The sequence below is a fragment of the Pseudophryne corroboree genome, chromosome 1 (assembly GCF_028390025.1).
Source record: "Pseudophryne corroboree isolate aPseCor3 chromosome 1, aPseCor3.hap2, whole genome shotgun sequence".
NCBI lineage: Eukaryota > Metazoa > Chordata > Amphibia > Anura > Myobatrachidae > Pseudophryne > Pseudophryne corroboree.
The window spans coordinates 314,522,380-314,544,593 of record NC_086444.1 but is presented as its reverse complement, the minus strand read 5'-3'; the positions used below and the strand labels follow the sequence as shown (position 1 = coordinate 314,544,593).

At 46.8% G+C, this 22,214-nt stretch overlaps 1 protein-coding gene across 1 annotated transcript in view; it reads right to left on the bottom strand.

Annotated features, from left to right (window-relative positions):
• Positions 1 to 22,214, bottom strand: part of ABCB9 (ATP binding cassette subfamily B member 9) — a 242,092-nt gene that overhangs the window by 98,192 nt on the left and 121,686 nt on the right. Inside the window, exon 9 of the mRNA XM_063964555.1 lies at positions 648 to 821. Coding sequence (XP_063820625.1) covers positions 648 to 821 — 174 coding nt within the window. The remainder of the gene's footprint in view (positions 1 to 647; positions 822 to 22,214) is intronic.

Here is a 22,214-nt window from a genome sequence, read left to right as displayed (position 1 = left end):
GCAGACGATATCAGCCAAAAGGTCTCAGGGGCAGATGTATTAACCTGGAGAAGGCATAAGGAAGTGATAAACCAGTGATATGTGCAAGGTGATAAAGGCACCAGCCAATCAGCTGCAATATGTAAATTACAGTTAGGATCTGATTGGCTGGTGCCTTTATCACCTTACACATATCACTGGTTTATCACTTCCTTATGCCTCCTCCAGGTTAATACATCTGCCCCTCAGTGCTTGCGCATTCTCGATAATATGCCGATATTTCCCCCAGCTTATCCTCATTACCTCATCCTCCTTGTGGGCGGACATATGCAAATACAGTGTGGTGTGACTGAACTTATTTAACTAAAAAAAACAGATAAAAAATAAAACAAATGCTTAGTGGATGCTGTCAGTATCAGGCCCTTCCACTGGCAGAACAATGGAGCCAATTGTCAGTTCGACCAAAACAAAATTGCATAGTGTGTACCTAGCTTTTCAGACAACATTTTGTTCATGAACACATAGGTAAGGTATACTTCCCCTGTGCAACATAAAACAATGTTTGGTTGTTTATGCAAGCACATTTTGTAACAATCTAAGGTAGTGGATTAAATGAAGATCACCAGATTCTGCTGCTGGTCGGACAGATGCTCTGGAACTGCACATACCTTTGTATGTAAGTATTTGTGGTCATATACTGTAATGGGCTGATCATCTAGGAGAACTTCCCCTTCCTGCACAGGATAAAAGTTCTCAAGGATATTCACACAGGAGCTTTTACCACTACCAGATGGCCCCACCAGTGCAGTGACTTTGCCAGGATGCAGCGTGAAGGACGTATTCTACAAACAGGTAAAATGAACATGTTAGATTTTAAGGCAAGATACACCTGGTATTACTGCCACAGGTAGATATCTCCATGTATATTGTTTATAACCAAGGCCCTCCCACTTGAGTAAATTTTTTCTATTTTGTTACTTTTACCTACCTATCTTTCTGGGCTGTTGTTGCTATGTTCAAGAACAACCAACACTTGTTGGTGACAGTGTACTCCAGTACTGCACACCATGGGACAAGTGGAAATTACTATAGGAAGTGCAAGGGGGCTCTATCACCAATGACAGCCGTGTCAGGTCTGACAGAGTACAATAGTATGATGTATAGCACATTTTAATCATTTTTTTAGTATCATTTTTAATTATAACTAACTCTGCAAATAGGAAGAAATCACTGATAACATTAAAAAAAAATAAGAATTTACTTACCGATAATTCTATTTCTCGTAGTCCGTAGTGGATGCTGGGAACTCCGTAAGGACCATGGGGATAGCGGCTCCGCAGGAGACTGGGCACAAAAAGAAAGCTTTAGGACTACCTGGTGTGCACTGGCTCCTCCCCCTATGACCCTCCTCCAAGCCTCAGTTAGGATACTGTGCCCGGACGAGCGTACACAATAAGGAAGGATTTTGAATCCCGGGTAAGACTCATACCAGCCACACCAATCACACCGTACAACTTGTGATATGAAACCCAGTTAACAGCATGATAACAGAGGAGCCTCAGAATAGATGGCTCACAACAAGAACCCGATTAGTTAACAATAACTATGTACAAGTATTGCAGACAATCCGCACTTGGGATGGGCGCCCAGCATCCACTACGGACTACGAGAAATAGAATTATCGGTAAGTAAATTCTTATTTTCTCTGACGTCCTAGTGGATGCTGGGAACTCCGTAAGGACCATGGGGATTATACCAAAGCTCCCAAACGGGCGGGAGAGTGCGGATGACTCTGCAGCACCGAATGAGAGAACTCCAGGTCCTCCTCAGCCAGGGTATCAAATTCATAGAATTTTGCAAACGTGTTTGCCCCTGACCAAGTAGCTGCTCGGCAAAGTTGTAAAGCCGAGACCCCTCGGGCAGCCGCCCAAGATGAGCCCACCGTCCTTGTGGAATGGGCTTTTATTGATTTAGGCTGCGGTAATCCTACCGCAGAATGCGCCAGCTGAATAGTGCTACAAATCCAGCGCGCAATAGACTGCTTAGAAGCAGGAGCACCCAGCTTGTTGGGTGCCATCAGGATAAACAGCGAGTCAGTTTTCCTGACTCCAGCCGTCCTGGAAAAATAAAATTTTCAGGGCCCTGACTACGTCCAGCAACTTGGAATCCTCCAAGTCCCTAGTAGCCGCAGGCACCACAATAGGTTGGTTCAAGTGAAAACCTGAGACCACCTTCGGGAGAAACTGAGGACGAGTCCTCAACTCTGCCCTATCCATATAGAAAATCAGATAAGGGCTTTTACATGACAAAGCCGCCAATTCTGACACACGCCTGGCCAAGGCCAAGGCCAACAGCATGACCACTTTCCACGCGAGATACTTTAGCTCCATGGATTTAAGTGGCTCAACCAATGCGACTTTAGGAAATCCAACACCACGTTGAGATCCAAAAAGTGCCCCAGGAGGCACAAAAGGAGGCTGAATATGTAGTACTCCTTTAACCAAAGTCTGAACTTCAGGCAGTGAAGCCAGTTCTTTCTGGAAGAAAATCGCCAGAGCCGAAATCTGGACCTTGATGGACCCCAATTTGAGGCCCAAACGTCACCCCTGCTTGCAGGAAGTGCCGGAATCGACATAGTTGAAATTCCTCCGTCGGGGCCTTCATGGCCTTCCACCAAGCAACAAATTTTCGCCAAACGCGGCGATAATGTCTTGCGGTGACATCCTTCCTGGCTATGATCAGGGTAGGGATGACTTCCTTCGGAATACCCTTTTCCTTTAGGATCCGGTGTTCTACCGCCATGCCGTCAAACGCAGCCGCGGTAAGTCTTGGAACAGACAGGGTCCCTGCTGCCGCAGGTCTTGTCTGAGCGGCAGAGGCCAAGGGTCCTCTGCCAGCATCTCTTGAAGTTCCGGGTACCAAGCTCTTCATGGCCAATCCGGAACCCCGAGTATGGTTTTCACTCCTCGCCTTCTTATTATTCTCAGTACCTTGGGTATGAGAGGTAGAGGAGGAGACACATAAACCGACTGGTACACCCACGGTGTCACTAGAGCGTCCCCAGCGATCGCCTGAGGGTCCCTTGACCTGGCGCAATATCTTTTCAACTTCTTGTTGAGGCGGGACGCCATCATGTCCACCCGTGGTCATTCCCAACGGTTTACCCGCATTTGGAAAACTTCTGGATGAAGTCCCCATTCTCCTGGGTGTAGGTCGCCCATCGGAGAATCCTTGTGGCTTCTGCCATCGCCATCCTGCTTCTTGTGCCGCCCTGTCTGTGTACATGGGCGACCGCCGTGATGTCGTCTGATTGGATCAGTACCGGCTGGTTCTGAAGCAGGGGCCTTGCTTGGCTTAGGGCATTGTAAATGGCCCTTAGCTGCAGAATATTTATGTGAAGCGAAATCTCCTTGGAAATTTCTTCCCTGTGTGACTGCACCCCAGCCCCGAAGGCTGGCATCCGTGGTCACCAGGACCCAGTCCTGTATTCCGAATCTGCGGCCCTCTAGTAGATGAGCCCTCTGCAGCCACCACAGCAGCGACACCCTGTTTCTTGCTGAGAGGGTTATCCGCTGTTGTATCTGTAGATGGGACCCGGACCATTAGTCCCACAGGTCCCACTGGAACGTCCTTGCGTGGAGTCTTCCGAATGGAATTATGCTTCGTACGAAGCTACCATTTTTCCCAGGACTCGTGTGCATTGATGTACCGACACCTGTCCTGGTTTTAGGATGTCTCTGACTAGAGATGACAACTCCTCGGCTTTTTCCACTGGAAGAAACACTCTTTTCTGGTCTGCGTTCAGAAACATTCCCAGGAACAGAAGACGTGTCGTCGGGACCAGCTGTGACTTTGGAATATTGAGAATCCAGTCGTGCTGTTGTAGCACTTCCCGAGAGAGTGCTACCCCCACTACCAACTGTTCTTTGGACCTCGCCTTTATCAGGAGATCGTCCAAGTACGGGATAATAAAAACTTCCTTCTTGCGAAGGAGTATCATCACTTCGGCCATTACCTAGGTAAAGACCTTCGGTGCCGTGGACAACTCCAACGGCCGCGTCTGGAACTGATAGTGACAGTCCTGTACCACATATCTGAGGTACTCCTGGTGAGGGGGGTAAATGGGGACATGCAGGTACGCATCCTTGATGTCCAGGGAGACCCTGTAATCCCCCTCGTCCAGGCTCGTAATAACCGCCCTGAGCGATTCCATCTTGAACTTGAATCTTCTGATATAAAAGTTCAAGCATTTTAATTTCAAGATGGGTCTCACCGAACCGTTTCGGTACCACAACCACTGTGGAATAGTAACCCCTTCCTTGCTGAAGGAGGGGCACCTTGACAATCACTTGTTGTGATTATAGTGTTGAATATCCACCAACACCGTCTCCCTGGCAGAGGGAGGTGCCGGTAAGGCAGATTTTAGGAAACGGCGGGCGGAAGAACGTCTCGAACTCCAGCCTGTACCCCTGAGATACTACTTGAAGGACCCAGGGATCCATGTGAGAGAGCCCACTGTGTGCTGAAATTCCTGAGACGGGCCCCCACCGTACCCGGGTCCGCCTGAGCAGCCCCAGCACCATGCTGTGGACCTACCGGACGCAGGGAGGACTTCTGCTCTTGGGAACTAGCTGTGTGTTGCAGCTTTTTCCTCTACCTTTGCCTCTCGGCAGAAAGGATGAGCCTCTAGCCCTGTTGCTTTTCTGGGGCCGAAAGGACTGTACTTGATGATACGGTGCTTTCTTTTGTTGTGGGGTAGCCTGTGGCAAAAAAATCGATTTCCCAGCAGTATCTGTGGACAGGAGGTCTGAAAAACCATCCCCAAACAGTTTTACCCCCTTATAGGGCAACTTCCATGTGCCGATTCGAGTCGGCATCGCCTGACCATTGCCAAGTCCATAACCCCCGTCTGGCGGCAATGGACCTAGCGCTTATTTTTGATGCCAGCCGGCAAATATCCCTCTGTGCATCACGCATGTATAAGACCACGTCTTTTATATGCTCTATTTTCAGCAAAATATTGTCCCTATCCATAGTTATTTTCCGACAGGGAATCTGACCACGCAGCGGGAGCACTGCACATCCATGCCGAAGCAACGGCTGGTCGCAATATCATGCCCTAGTGTGTGACTATATCTTATAAGGTAACCTCCTGCTTTCTATCAGCAGGTTCCTTCAGGGCGGCCGTATCCGGAGACGGTAGTGCCACCTTTTCTGATAAGCGTGTAAGCGCTGTATCTACCCTATGGGGTGTTTCCCCGCGTGACCTATCCTCTGGCGGGAAAGGGTACGCTGCCAATAACCGTTGTAGAAATTATCAATTTCTTACCGGGGGAAGACCACTCTTCCTCACACACCTCATTTAATTTCTTAGATGCAGGAAAAACTACTAATAGTTTTCTCTCACCAAACACAATACCCTTTTATGTGGTACCTGGGGTATAATCATAAATGTGTAATACATTTTTCATTGCCTCAATCCTGTAACGGGTGGACCTATTTGGAGGGTACACCAGTCTCATCGATGCCGACACTGGAGTCAGTATCTGAGGTAGCGGGCGATTTTAGAGCCCCCCATGACATTTGAGACGCTGGAACAGGCACAAGCTGAGTAGCCGGCTGTTCCGTGTCGTCGACCTTTTATGTAAGGAGTTGACACTTTCACGTAATCCTTCCATAAGTTCAACCACACCGGTGTCGACCCCGCAGGGGGTGACAACCTATTTACAGGCATTCGCTCCGCCTCCACCTCATTATCCTCCACTTACCTGTCGACACAGCCGTACCGACACACAGCACACACACAGGGAATGCTCTGATAGAGGACAGGACCCCACAAAGCCCTTTGGGGAGACAGAGGGAGAGTATGCCAGCACACACCAGGGCGCTATATATCACAGGGATAGCACCTATAAAAAAGTGTTTTCCCTTATAGCTGCATATATATTGTATACTGCGCCTAAATTGTGCCCCCCCTCTCTTTTTAACCCTTTCTGTAGTGTATTAACTGCAGGGGAGAGCCAGGGAGCTTCCCTCCAACGGAGCTGTGAGGGAAAAATGGCGCCAGTGTGCTGAAGGAGATAGCTACGCCCCTTTTTCGCTGACTTTTCTCCCGCATTTTTATGGATTCTGGCAGGGGTTAATGTACATCCATATAGCCCTGGGGGTTATATGTGATGTATTTTTGCCAGCCAAGGTGTTAATATTGATGCTCAGGGCGCCCCCCCCCCCAGCGCCCTGCACCCATCAGTGACAGCAGTGTGAGGTGTGCATGAGGAGCAATGGCGCACAGCTGCAGTGCTGTGCGCTACCTTGATGAAGACTGATGTCTTCTGCCGCCGATTTTCCGGACCTCTTCTTGCTTCTGGCTCTGTAAGGGGGCCGGCGGCTCTGGGACCGGACTCCGAGGCTGGGCCTGTGTTCGATCCCTCTGGAGCTAATGGTGTCCAGTAGCCTAAGAAGCCCAAGCTGGCTGCAAGCAGGCAGGTTCGCTTCTTCTCCCCTTAGTCCCTCGATGCAGTGAGCCTGTTGCTAGCAGGTCTCACTGAAAATAAAAAACCTAAAACTAACTTTTATCTAAGAAGCTCAGGAGAGCCCCCTAGATTGCACCCTGCTCGGTCGGGCACAAAAATCTAACTGAGGCTTGGAGGAGGGTCATAGGGGGAGGAGCCAGTGCACACCAGGTAGTCCTAAAGCTTTCTTTTTGTGCCCAGTCTCCTGCGGAGCCGCTATCCCCATGGTCCTTACGGAGTTCCCAGCATCCACTAGGACGTCAGAGAAATAATAATAATAATAATAATAATAAGCAAGTACCGGTACTACTTTTTGTAGAAAAAACCCCCACTGCAGTAAGCTGTGGTCTGCTTTCCACACTACACAACGAGGGTAGGAGGGAGATTAACTATAGGGCAAAAGTTTTAGGCAGGTGTGGAAGAAATGCTGCATAGTAAGAATACAGTTAAAAATAGAAGTGTTAATAGTTTATTTTTATCAATTAACAAAATGCAAAGTGCATGAACAGAAGAGAAATCTAAATCAAATTAATAGGCCTAATTCAGCATGGATCGCTATTCAGAGAAATCGCAAATTGAGCGATTATCGAACTACTGTGCATATTTGGCCGTAAAAGAGTGCAGTTTGTTCTCCCAAGTGCTGGACAGCGGTACACTAATGAGTGTCTGCAGGCAATAGTGAAGCATGGTGGAGGTTCCTTGTAAGTTTGGGGCTGCATTTCAGCAAATGGGAGTTGGGGACTTTGGTCACGATTACTGGAATCCTCAATGCTGAGAAATACAGGCAGGTACTTATCCATCATGCAATACCATCAGGGAGGCGTCTTATTGACTCCAAATTTATTATGCAGTAGGACAACGACCACAAACATACAGCCAATGTCATTAAGAACTATCTTCAGCATAAAGAAGAACAAGGATTCCTGGAAGTGATGATATGGTCCTAACAGAGCCCTGATCTGAACATCTGTCGCGGCCTGTGACAGATGAGAAATGTGAATTTGAGGTGGGTGAGGTGTCCTTCATGGGTTAGGTCATCTCCCCTAAATGGTTTTCTAGGTACTCAAAGAAGGTTCAGGCAGTTTTGGAATGGAGCCGTCCTTCTAACCTCAAGACTATCCAGCGCTTTCTTGGATTCTCAATTACCATAGACGTTTCACTCGCTTCTTCTCTACCATTGTGGCTCCCATAGTAGAGCTCACGAAGAAAGGAGCAGACGTTCAGCATTGGCCACCACAGGCAGTGTTGGCCTTCAAAAAGCTCAAGAAAGCATTTACGACAGCTCTGGTTCTTCGTCATCCTAACCCGAACTTGCCTTTTCTGGTGGAGGTGGATGCTTCGGATGTTGGAGCAGGGGCAGTGCTTTCGCAGAGAGATCCGAAAGACTAGAAAATCCACCCTTGTGCTTTCCTCTACCAGGAAGTTCTCCTCAGCTAAGTGGAATTATGATGTTGGAAATCGAGAGCTGCTGGCGATTAAGTGGGCCTTTGAGGACTGGCGCCATTGGTTGGAGGGAGCGCTGCAAGTAATTGCTGTATTTACTGATCATAAAAATCTGTCTTATATTAAAGCCACTAAGAGACTGAACCCTTGACAGGTTCGTTGGGCCCTGATTTTCACCAGATTTAGGTTTCTGATCACCTTTAGACTGGGTTCTAAGAACATTAAAGTGGATGCTTTGTCCTGCAGTTTTGTGCCAGTACAAGATTCTAAGGGATCCGATTCTCCCATTGTGCCCACCTCTACTATTCTTGTGGGTGTAACACAAGACTTGGCCTCTCGTGTGTTATCCATTCAAAGCCAAGCTCCTGTGGAGATACCATCATCTGGGTTATGGTAGACCGATTTAGCAAGATGGCTCATTTTGTGGCTTTGTGAAAGTAGCCTTCTGCCAAGGAACTAGCCAACTTGTTCATTCTTCATATAGTTAGACTTCATGGATTGCCCTTGGATATTGTGTCCGATAGAGGGTCCCAATTCATTGCTGCATTTTGGAGGTCATTTAATTCTAGTCTGGGAATGCATGCGAGTCTCTCTTCAGGATACCCACCCCAGTCCAATGGGCAGACTAAACGAGTTAACCAGTCCTTGGAGCAGTATTTATGTTGCTTTATTTCCAAGTGCATAGCAATTGGTCCAAAATTTTGTCTATGGCTGAATTTGCATCTAACAATTCATGCCAATTCTGCTTCTAAGGTTTCACCTTTCTTTTGTGTTACAGGTTGTCATCCCAAGGCTAATGCTTTTGATGCAGGCCAGGGTAGTTCTTCCTCTTCCCGGATGGTGACTAGGTTGAGGACGATTTGGAGGATCGCACATCTAGCACTAAAAAAGGCTTCATTGCGGTCTCAAAAGTTTTTTTTACAAATTTAGGAGACCATGTTCATTCAAGATTGGAGATATGGTTTGTTGTCAACTCAGAATATCAGATTGCCACAACCCTCACAGAAATTTGGTCCATAGTTCATTGGGCCTTTTCAAATTATTGGTCATTGCAGTTACCCGGAGGGGAGTGGGGAGAGACGCAGCAAACTCCCAGGCTCACCAGGGAATGCTAAGCGGCTAGCGGTGGGACATTACCTGTACTCCAAACAAACACGTGTGATGATCTTCCGATATCCCTGCTGTCAGCGGCGGTACTGTAGCCGCTGAAGCAGAGAGGGAGGAGCCACGGTAACAACTTCCGTACACGCCGGAGTCACAGCCGGCTGGCAGCGGGACTTACACAATAGGGTAGCTCGTGCTGCCAGAATACTGTTAAGACTCTCGAGATAATAGTCCTCTTGGAATAGGGTAATGTATGTGTAGCAGAGTAGGGCATCATGCTTGTTATAACTGAAGAAATATTTGTAACAACTGTATAAACTCTATACTTACCACACTGCAAATGATGATGAGAAATCAATGGTGAATTAAGCTGATAAAGTGTCAGCTAATAGAGCTAGTGTGAATAAAGTGAATTACGCTAATATAGTATCAGAAAACGAGACTGAGAATTAGAAACAAAATACATTGGGTCTGCTGCATGGCTGCGGAATAGCATTATACTAAAAGCACAATACAGAGACAACACATGTGCTGTTGATGAGTGTGGAATACCACTATAGCTAAACATCCTTGATGTGTAATAACCGTCAATATAAATACAACAGACACTTTATTGTAACTAAAAGAGATACACATGGAGAGTGTTACAGTTGCAATAGAAATGTATACCTCTGAATCACAATAGTATACATCGGAATACTGAAAACAGTGTCAAAATACGAGATACTTTTTTGCAACTAGAGTGGTATATGTGTAGGAGTTACATTTGTAATAAAAATACACACAGACTGCACAGGCAAAATAACCTTTAATAAGTAATATAAGGCTCACAGGAAATAACAAGATATTTTAGTAGTTTTAACTTTTCACACTTTGTTTTCCTATCACACTATATATTTTAATATTTCACCACTCTTGCCGGAATAATTTTAAAGCATACTAAATAAACTAAGAAGTTTTAACAATTAATTTGCTTCCAGTGTACATCCAGAAAAATCTTTCCTTTGTTCTCTTTCTTTTTCTTTATTAATTTGCTGGTATCAGACCTGAAACATTAGGATAGCACCTAAATAAGTGAAGTACAATTGGTGACAACAAAACACAATAACAAAGACGAAATTGAAGGAACCATAAGATATTTAAATATCTATTTATTGAGCTCTAAATGTTCTTTGTATTAACATTTTTCACTGTTCTCTCCTTAAGCCAGTCTTCCACTCTTCTAGTTTTAGGGTGTGTCGTCTCTGGAGTCCACTTCCAGTTTTTTTTTTTTTTTTTAAGTTAGGTTTTTTATTGAGAGTGATCGATAATCAAAACAGTAACAGTAGCACAGTTGTACAGATTAAGGTATTGAACATAACAACATACAGTGTACATATTATACCATACCAATAAAGACAGTTTTATGGTGATATAGGCTAACAGGTAATAGCAATATGTGGTCTGTGTAATTCTGTGTGTGTACTTGATCAGTCTCATTTTATTTTTTATTTTTTCAAATATCGAGTCGAGTCTGTATCATAGCAGAGTATAGTCTTATGGTGAGTGAAAGCAAGAGAGAGAAAGAGGAGGAAAGGAGAGAAAAAGCAAGAAAACAAATGTTAATAAAGGAGGAACGTAGTGGATGTTGCCTATAGGAAAGTAAGAGGTTGGGAGCAGTTCTCTGTATTAATAACAGGGGGAGGGATAATTGTAATGCTAGAGGAGATAGTGTTATGAGCAGTGTTGGCACCGCTAGCAGAGTCCGGGCATCAATAAAGAGCGTGCAAGGTACCAGGGAGACCAAACGTTGTGGAACTGAGCCACAGTATTATTCCTTAGGCTTGTAATATATTCCATATTGGCTATGTGGTTAATCTTGGTCAATAGTACAGCCTTGGAGGGTGGTTTATGATCTTTCCAGCATTTAGCAATCAGTGATTTAGCCGCCATGCAAATATGCATGGTAAGCTTGTCTTGGGTTTTGGGTAGTGACGGTGTGGGGGCGTGAAGCAAAGCGATTTCAGGGGAGAGGGCAAGGTTATGCCCGCAGGTTTGAGCAACAAGTGCTCCAACCGTGTTCCAGAAGGGGCGAACAGAGGGGCACGTCCACCATATGTGAAAAAAGGTGCCCTCCTCTCCACAGAGTCTCCAACACAAGTCTGATGTCGTAGGGAAGATGGAGTGAAGTCTGGAAGGAACCAGATACCACCTGGTGTAGACCTTATAACATGTTTCCTTAAGTGCCACACTAATAGAAGCTTTCGCTATGCGTGTTCTGATTTCCTCCCATTGATCATCTTCCAGCGAGTGGGAGAGATCTGATTCCCAAGCTAATTCATGGGGTTCACGGGTCAGGGGATCTGGAACCAAGATTGAGTTGTATATTGTTGAGATATTCCCCTTTTTGCCAATTGAAAGTAGACACATATGTTCAAAGGAGGTGTGTGATTTCAAAGGGGTAGTTTTAAGCTGAGATTTGAGGAAGCTAAGAATTTGGACATAATGGTATTGACACGAGGAAGGGATACCAAAGCGCTCTTGAAAATCTCCAAAAGAGGTCGGTGCTGAGTGACCTTTAACATGTATAAATCTTGTGACACCCTGGGATTGCCATGGGGCCGCTATTCTACGTTCGCAGCCTGGGGGGAAGGCAGGATGTCCCCAAATAGGCGATAAAGGTGAGGGGTATGAAGATAGATTGTGAGTGCTGCGGAGTTTGTCCCACAGTCCAAGGGTGAATTTAATCGTGGGAGCTGAATAGGCCGAGGCTGGTCTGCAGGACCTGGGGAGCCATGGAAGTGAGTCGAGGGGTATACCCTGATATATTGAGTTCTCAATATCAACCCATTTTCTGTTACCTTGGGGGGAATGCCAGGACACTATATGATTGAGGTGACAGGCGTTAAAGTAAGCCTGAAGGTCAGGGTATCCCAAGCCCCCCGAGGAGGCACTCTTAGTCAACAACGATCGTCTCAGTCGAGATTTACGATGAGCCCAAATAAATTTGTTGCACATTGATTGTAGGGAAGCCAAAGTCACTCTGGGTACCATTATTGGAATGGTCTGAAACAGGTAAAGAATACGTGGTAGGAGATTCATTTTTAGGGCATTGATCCTCCCGATCCATGAAACAAATAGACGGTCCCATTTATCTAGATCTTGAGTGAGAGTTTTAATCATGGGAACATAGTTAGCCTGGTATAGGCTGGTGTAGGATTTAGTAATAAAATAAGATTTTACTTACCGATAAATCTATTTCTCGTAGTCCGTAGTGGATGCTGGGACTCCGTAAGGACCATGGGGAATAGCGGCTCCGCAGGAGACAGGGCACAAAATAAAAGCTTGAGATATCAGGTGGTGTGCACTGGCTCCTCCCCCTATGACCCTCCTCCAAGCCAGTTAGGATACTGTGCCCGGACGAGCGTACATAATAAGGAAGGATATTGAATCCCGGGTAAGACTCATACCAGCCACACCAATCACACCGTACAACTCGTGATCTGAACCCAGTTAACAGTATGATAAATTTAAAGGAGCCTCTGAAAGGATGGCTCAACAATAATAACCCGAATTTTTTGTAACAATAACTATATACAAGTATTGCAGACAATCCGCACTAGGGATGGGCGCCCAGCATCCACTACGGACTACGAGAAATAGATTTATCGGTAAGTAAAATCTTATTTTATTACTAAATCCTACACCAGCCTATACCAGGCTAACTATGTTCCCATGATTAAAACTCTCACTCAAGATCTAGATAAATGGGACCGTCTATTTGTTTCATGGATCGGGAGGATCAATGCCCTAAAAATGAATCTCCTACCACGTATTCTTTACCTGTTTCAGACCATTCCAATAATGGTACCCAGAGTGACTTTGGCTTCCCTACAATCAATGTGCAACGTCCTAAGTGGATGCTGGGACTCCGTAAGGACCATGGGGATTATACCAAAGCTCCCAAACGGGCGGGAGAGTGCGGATGACTCTGCAGCACCGAATGAGAGAACTCCAGGTCCTCCTCAGCCAGGGTATCAAATTTGTAGAATTTAGCAAACGTGTTTGCCCCTGACCAAGTAGCTGCTCGGCAAAGTTGTAAAGCCGAGACCCCTCGGGCAGCCGCCCAAGATGAGCCCACTTTCCTTGTGGAATGGGCTTTTACTGATTTTGGCTGTGGCAATCCTGCCACGGAATGTGCAAGCTGAATTGTACTACAAATCCAACGAGCAATCGTCTGCTTTGAAGCAGGAGCACCCAGCTTGTTGGGTGCATACAGGATAAACAGCGAGTCAGTTTTCCTGACTCCAGCCGTCCTGGAAACATATATTTTCAAGGCCCTGACAACGTCCAGCAACTTAGAGTCCTCTAAGTCCCTAGTAGCCGCAGGTACCACAATAGGTTGGTTCATGTGAAATGCAGAAACCACCTTAGGTAGAAATTGAGGACGAGTCCTCAATTCCGCCCTGTCAGAATGAAAATTTAGGTAAGGGCTTTTACATGATAAAGCCGCCAATTCTGACACACGCCTAGCTGAAGCCAAGGCCAACAGCATCGACACCTTCCACGTGAGATATTTTAAATCTACCGTAGACAATGGTTCAAACCAGTGTGATTTTAGAAATCTCAACACAACATTGAGATCCCAAGGTGCCACTGGAGGCACAAAAGGAGGCTGTATGTGCAGCACCCCTTTCACAAATGTCTGAACTTCAGGTACTGAAGCCAGTTCTTTCTGGAAGAATATCGACAGGGCCGAAATTTGAACCTTAATGGACCCTAATTTTAGGCCCATAGACAGTCCTGTTTGCAGGAAATGCAAGAAACGACCCAGTTGAAATTCCTGTGTAGGGGCCTTCTTGGCCTCACACCACGCAACATATTTACGCCAAATGCGGTGATAATGTTTTGCGGTTACTTCCTTTCTGGCTTTTACCAGAGTAGGGATGACTTCTTCTGGAATGCCCTTGTCCTTCAGGATCCGGCGTTCAACCGCCATGCCGTCAAACGCAGCCGCGGTAAGTCTTGGAACAGACAAGGCCCCTGCAGTAGCAGGTCCTGTCTTAGAGGTAGAGGCCACGGTTCGTCCGTGAGCATCTCTTGAAGTTCCGGGTACCAAGACCTTCTTGGCCAATCCGGAACCACGAGTATAGTTCTTACTCCTCTCCTTCTTATGATTCTCAATACTTTCGGTATGAGGGGCAGAGGAGGGAATACATACACTGACTGGTACACCCACGGCGTTACCAGAGCGTCCACTGCTATTGCCTGAGGGTCCCTTGACCTGGCGCAATATCTGTCCAGTTTTTTGTTTAGACGTGACGCCATCATGTCCACCTTTGGTCTTTCCCAACGGTTTACAATTTGGTGGAAGACTTCTGGGTGAAGTCCCCACTCTCCCGGGTGAAGGTCGTGTCTGCTGAGGAAGTCTGCTTCCCAGTTGTCCACTCCCGGAATGAACACTGCTGACAGTGCTATCACATGATTTTCCGCCCAGCGAAGAATCCTTGCAGTTTCTGCCATTGCCCTCCTGCTTCTCGTGCCGCCCTGTCTGTTTATGTGGGCGACTGACGTGATGTTGTCCGACTGGATCAACACCGCCTGACCCTGAAGCAGAGGTTTTGCTTGAATTAAGGCATTGTAAATGGCCCTTAGTTCTAGAATGTTTATATGAAGAGATGTTTCCATGCTTGACCACAAGCCCTGGAAATTCCTTCCCTGTGTGACTGCTCCCCAGCCTCTCAGGCTGGCATCCGTGGTTACCAGGATCCAATCCTGAATGCCAAATCTGCGGCCCTCTAGTAGATGAGCCCTCTGAAGCCACCACAGGAGAGACACCCTTGTCCTTGGCGACAGGGTTATCCGTTGATGCATCTGAAGATGCGATCCGGACCATTTTCCCAGTAGATCCCACTGAAAAGTTCTTGCATGGAATCTTCCGAATGGAATCGCTTCGTAAGAAGCCACCATTTTTCCCAGGACCCTTGTGCACTGATGCACTGAGACCTGTCCTGGTTTTAGGAGGTTCCTGACTAGCTCGGATAACTCCCTGGCCTTCTCCTCCGGGAGAAACACCTTCTTCTGGACTGTGTCCAGAATCATTCCTAAGAACAGTAGACGTGTCGTTGGAATCAGCTGCGATTTTGGAATATTTAGAATCCATCCGTGCTGACTTAGCACTACCTGAGATAGTGCCACTCCGACTTCTAACTGTTCCTTGGTTCTTGCCCTTATCAGGAGATCGTCCAAGTAAGGGATAATTAAGATGCCTTTTCTTCGTAGAAGAATCATCATTTCGGCCATTACCTTGGTAAAGACCCGAGGCGCCGTGGACAATCCAAACGGCAGCGTCTGAAACTGATAATGACAGTTTTGTACTACAAACCTGAGGTACCCTTGGTGAGAAGGATATATTGGGACGTGGAGATAAGCATCCTTGATGTCCAGCGACACCATATAGTCCCCCTCTTCCAGGTTCGCTATCACCGCTCTGAGTGACTCCATCTTGAATTTGAACCTTTTTATGTAAGTGTTCAAAGATTTTAGATTTAATATTGGTCTCACCGAGCCGTCCGGCTTCGGTACCACAAATAGTGTGGAATAATACCCCTTCCCCTGTTGTAAGAGGGGTACCTTGATTATCACCTGCTGGGAGTACAGCTTGTGAATGGCTTCCAGAACTGCCTCCCTGTCGGAGGGAGACTTTGGTAAAGCAGACTTCAGGAACCGATGAGGAGGAAACGCCTCGAATTCCAGTTTGTACCCCTGTGATACTACCTGTAGAATCCAGGGATCCACTTGCGAGTGAGCCCACTGCGCGTTGAAATACTTGAGACGGGCCCCCACCGTGTCTGCTTGTAAAGCCCCAGCGTCATGCTGAAGACTTGGCAGAAGCAGGGGAGGGCTTCTGCTCCTGGGAAGCGGCTGCATGGTGCTGCCTTTTTCCTCTTCCTCTGCCCTTGGGCAGAAAAGAGTGACCTTTTGCTCGCTTGTACTTATGGGAACGAAAGGACTGAGTTTGAAAAGACTGTGTCTTTTTCTGTTGATGTGAAGTAACCTGGGGTAAAAAGGTGGATTTTCCAGCCGTTGCCGTGGCCACCAGGTCTGTTAGACCAGCCCCAAATAACTCCTCCCCCTTATACGGCAATACTTCCATGTGCCGTTTGGAATCTGCGTCCCCTGACCACTGTCTGGTCCATAATGCTCTTCTGGCAGAGATGGACATTGCGCTTACTCTTGATGCCAGGGTACAAATATCCCTCTGCGCATCACGCATATATAGCAATGCATCCTTTAAATGTTCTATAGTTAACAGAATATTGTCCCTATCCAGGGTATCAATATTCTCAGTCAGGGAATCCGCCCATGCGACTCCAGCACTGCACATCCAGGCTGATGCGATTGCTGGTCGCAGTATAACACCAGTATGTGTGTATATACTTTTCAGGATATTTTCCAGCCTCCTATCAGCTGGTTCTTTGAGGGTGGCCGTATCAGGGGACGGTAACGCTACTTGTTTAGATAAACGTGTGAGCGCCTTATCTACCCTAGGGGGTGTTTCCCACCGTGCCCTAACCTCTGGCGGGAAAGGGTATAGTGCTAATAACTTATTAGAAATTAGCTGGTTTTTTTTTTCGGGGGAAACCCACGCTTTATCACACACCTCATTTATTTCCTCAGACTCAGGAAAAACTATTGGCAGTTTTTTCACACCCCACATAATACCCGCCTTTGAGGTATTTGTAGTGTCAGAAAGGTTCAATGCCTCTTTCATTGCCGTGATCATGTAACGTGTGGCCCTACTGGACATTACGTTTGTCTCGTCACCGTCGACACTAGATTCAGTATCTGTATCTGGATCCGTGTCGACCCACTGAGGTAGCGGCCGTTTTAGGGCCCCTGAGGGTGTCTGAGACGCCTGAACAGGCACTAATTGATTTGCCGGCTTTCTCATGTCGTCAACAGTTTTTTGTAAATTGCTGACATTATCACTTAATTGCTTAAACACAATCATCCAGTCAGGTGTCGACTCCCTAGGGGGTGACATCACTAACACAGGCAACTGCTCCGCCTCCACCTCATTTTCCTCCTCATACATGTCGACACACGCGTACCGACACACAGCACACACACCGGGAATGCTCTGATAGAGGACAGGACCCCACTTAGCCCTTTGGAGAGACAGAGGGAGAGTCTGCCAGCACACACCCAGCGCTATATATATACAGGGATAACCTTATATAAGTGTTAATCCCTTATAGCTGCTGTTAATCTAGTTATTTGCTGCCAAAATGCCCCCCCTTCTCTTTTTTACCCTGAATCAGATGCAGTACTGCAGGGGAGAATCAGGGAGCCGTCCTTCCAGCGGAGCTGTGAGGGAATAATGGCGCCAGTGTGCTGAGGAGATAGGCCCCGCCCCTTCACGACGTCCTTAACTCCCGCTTTTTTGTGTAAAATGGCAGGGGAAAAAATACATCCATATAGCCCTGGAGCTATATGTGATGTATTCCTTTTGCCAGCTAAGGTATATGTGTGTTATATTGCGTCTCAGGGCGCTCCCCCCCAGCGCCCTGCACCCTCAGTGACCGGAGTGTGAAGTGTGCTGAGAGCAATGGCGCACAGCTGCGGTGCTGTGCGCTACCTTAGTCTTGAAGACAGGATGTCTTCTGCCGCCGCTTTCACCGGACCTTCGTCTCTTCTGGCTCTGTAAGGGGGACGGCGGCGCGGCTCCGGTGACCCATCCAGGCTGAACCTGTGATCGTCCCTCTGGAGCTAACGTCCAGTAGCCTAAGAAGCCCAATCCACTCTGCACTCAGGTGAGTTCGCTTCTTCTCCCCTTAGTCCCACGATGCAGTGAGCCTGTTGCCAGCAGGACTCACTGAAAATAAAAAAACCTAACTAAACTTTTATTCTAAGCAGCTCTGGAGAGCTACCTAGTTTGCACCCTTCTCGGCCGGGCACAAAAATCTAACTGGCTTGGAGGAGGGTCATAGGGGGAGGAGCCAGTGCACACCACCTGATATCTCAAGCTTTTATTTTGTGCCCTGTCTCCTGCGGAGCCGCTATTCCCCATGGTCCTTACGGAGTCCCAGCATCCACTTAGGACGTTAGAGAAATATGCCAAGGTATTTAATAGCCGAAGGTCTCCAAAGAAAGGGGAAGGAGGAAGTTAAAATCAAACGGGTATGAGATGGAATATTAAATGTAAGGGCCTCAGATTTGGTGTGATTTATTTTGTAACCAGATAGGGAACCATATAAGAGTAATTCTTTCTGTAGGTTAGGGAGAGATATCAGAGGGTTAGCCACTTCCAGTTTTTGTTCAGGAACAATTTGAGTTTGTGGTGGAGAAGATTTTGGACTCCAGGCTGGTTCGTGAGCAACTGAAATTTCTGGTCATTTGTAAGGGGTATGGACCAGAGGAGAGATCTTGGGTGTTGGATAAGAATTTGCCCGCTCCCAGATTGAAGGCTTTCTTTAAAAAATTCCCCTGGAAGCCGGGCTCTAAGGGTTTGTTGACCTTGGAGAGCGTACTGTCATGAGATTCCCGCAGTGTCTGGTCGTTGCTAAGCACTAGACGCTTGCGAGATTCCGCTCCCTGGCCGCTGCTTCTTTGGTAAGCAGGGGCACTTGTAGCTCCCCGGCCGCCGGCTCCTTAGCAACCAGGGATGCTGGCAGAAGGGGGATGCGCTGCAGACCTGTGGACGTGCAGTGGGACAGCTGAACGGGATTTTGCAATCTAAGTAGGCTTAACTGTGGCCGATAGCTTATTGGCTCATGCTTCCTTTATATTCTGTTTCTGGCTCTTATTCCATGCTGGTCATAGTTTCTGTCTGCAGCGAGAGCTCTTGTCAGTTTATTCTAGTACTAGCTTGTGGGTTCCTCTGCCTGGTTACCGAGCTAATGTCTCCTGCTGAGTTCCTGTGTCCAGCCCTGTGCCTGTAGCACACTCTATCATGACTTCTAGTTTGTTATCCTTGCCTATTCTACCTCCCATCTAATTATTGTAGTGTTTTGTGTCTTTCTGGTGTTCTCTTCTCCTGTGCTACCATTTCCAGTATTGCACCTGCTGGTTCTGAGCTCTCTCTGTCGTGCACTCTCATATTCCCATTGCATTCTAGACCTGGTTACTCCTGTCCCATCCTCGACCTCACATTCTAGTCTTACTTCTTTGAATCTCCCTGCTTTTCCCTGGCACAACAGTACCACCCTCTGTCTCTTGCCTTTTGACTTTGAGCAGCTCTTATCTTCATAGAATCTTTCAAATAGGGTATCCAGCAAAATTTGTCATTAGGCTGTGGAAACTAATGGAGACTACTCTAAATATGTTTCCAGTAAAACAATTTGCCTATACGTATGGTTTCATCTATTAAATCACCATTTGAGAAGGAAAATCACTCCAAACAGTTCTGGCATCATAACAAAAAAACTATTTTTGCCTAAGAATTAAACACCCATAAAGAAGTCGCCATAGACGAAACGCGTTGGTAGAAACAAAAATATTTTATTGATATTTTTACTGTATAAACAAAAACTGTATAAACATCTGGGGCCAAATGTAATAGAGTGAGAGTTTCAGAAAGTGAGAGATTTAATAAGGTTTTTCAGTTTTTTTTAAAGTGGCAATCATTTTACACTACAAAACCAGGTTGATCTTGCTGTGTAAATGATTGCCACTTTAAAAAAACCCTGCAAAACCTTACCAAATCTCTCACTTTTTGAAACTCTCACTCTTTTAAATTTGGACCATGGTTTCCTAGTGATCAACACTTTTGTGTTAAAAAAAACGATTACAGAAACTTATTTTTGCATATGTCATTTATATTTTAATAAAAATATGTGTTTTTAACATTTGGGTGTATATGTATATAAAGTACTGATAAGGTCATCCTCGGTTCATATCCACAAAAACCATATTGGATTCATCCATCAAATAAGCGTGCTCCACAAAGATACCTCTCTCTCTCTATCTCTATGTATATATATATGTATATATATATATATATATATATATATATGAGAGAGATACAGAGAGAGAGAGATACAGTATATATATATATATATATATATATATATACATATATATATATATATATATATACACACACACACACACACATATACATAGGCGGATTCAGGGGTTGCACCATGGCATGTGCCCCCCCTGTCGTTTTGCATAATTTTTATTATTATTATTAGTGCAACATAGGTGTACAGTGGACACACCGGCTCTGCACCTGTGATGGGGATAATAGGATGCTCTGACCTCAAAAGATGCTGCAGTGCGGGGTGAGATGGTTCCATCCTGGTGTGTTCAGATGCTTCCTGTTAGTTTAAGCATGTGCACCCTTGGATCTCCCGTCTTCCCCCTGTCCGACTCCTAAGTGCCTATGCCTGCAGCTGCCGTCCTGCTGCTCCCCATCTGCACCTGGATCTCCTTAGGTAAAGTGTCCAGTCCACAGCCTTCTGACCACCCGTCTCATGGCCGATACCAGTGCAGGACAGCATCCTCGGTGTACGGCAGCAGCTGGGAGAGGGGCAGTCACCACTGTAGTACAGGGGCTGTAAATCAGTGGGTAGGGGTAATTCTGTGTGTGCACCCCACCAACACACTACACTCATCTCACTGCCCCCCACCTAGAACCCTCCCCAGACAGTCCAGTCACAGTGAACCCCCCTCATTCAGCCCAGTGTTCCCCCCTCCCACCCCTATCTCCCCCCGCCTCCTTTCCAGTGCTCCCCCATTCTCAAAGTGCCCCCCCATCCGGCTTAGTGTCCTCCAGCATCTCACTGACCCAGTGCCCCCTCTTGCAAGCTCAATGTATCCCCCCTTCCCTCCCCAACCAGCCCACTGACCCCATCTAACAGTCCCTCAGCAAGAAACTCCCCAGCCAGTCCAGTCACAGTGTGTCCCCCTCATTCAGCCCAGTGTACCCCCTTCTCCAGGCTAGTGTTCCCCTACTCCCACCACGATGTCACTGTCCCCTTCCCATCCAGCCCACTGCCCCCTATATATATCACCCACGGCCTTTCCCTGTCACCCTCTCCACCTGGCAGCACACACTGCCTCTCACTCTAACCCCTCCTTATCCACAACCTGTCACCCTCTCCCTGGTGTCACCCACTGCCTCTCCCTATTGTCACGCTTGGCTTGAGTTGGGGATCTGATGACTGATAATGGACTGAGGGAGCAGCTGTCGGTAAAGGAAGGAAACGGGATGGCTGAATGTAATTCCTAATCATGGATTTAGGCCCAAAGATGCAGGAGGGTAGGCATTGAGGGCAATGAACGAGAATGATACACTGAGAAAGGTTAATTCAGCTTTACTGAAACTTCAATCATATACAATGACTAGGAGATTAGTCTGAGTGAACTCTGCAAGACGAAATGTTTGCGACTTGTAAACGATGCTGAAAAATACTGAATGAAGAAGGCTTATGATTTGTAAACGACGTTGAAGAACACTGAATGAAGAGATGACTAGTGATTTGTAAATGATGCTGAAGAACACTGAATGAAGAGATGACTTGTGATTTGAAAACGATGCTGAAGAACACAGAATGACGAGAAGACTTGTGATTTGTGAACGATGCTGAAGAACACAGAATGACGAGAAGACTTGTAATTTGTGAACGATGCTGGAGAGAAGATTGCTGAGAGCACCGTCAGCAAACGGAGACCCTCTACCAGATAGAGGATCCAGCGGTTAAACTGCAAGAGCAAGTAGACTGGTAGCAAAGGACTGCAATAATAGAACTAACCACCGGGCGGCCATAACAGAACCAGGATACCAGGGCTTAACCTGGGAGCACAGAGCTTGAGCACCTTACAGCAGCAAGTAACTTGAAGCACTGGCACCATGATTAAACATCAATCCCTTTATATAAGGGAAGACTACACCGGACTGGCTGGATGCGAGCTGGGATACCTATTGGCTTGGCTTGGTCTCCAACATGGTGGCTCCCTGCACAGAGGACACATGTGGAACCAGCACACAGCCACTTCCTCAGGCCTCAGCCTTTCAGACGTCGCACTCCAGCAACAGGACACTTGGAAACAGACACCTCCGGCTGCCATGCTCCGCTCCCCAGGACCCGGACCCCGGCCTCCAGACACCCGGCAGCCGCACCAGAGGGCCTCGCTGCCGCAGCTCCGATCTGCCGCAGCCACCTAACAGGAAGGCTGCAGGGACCAGAA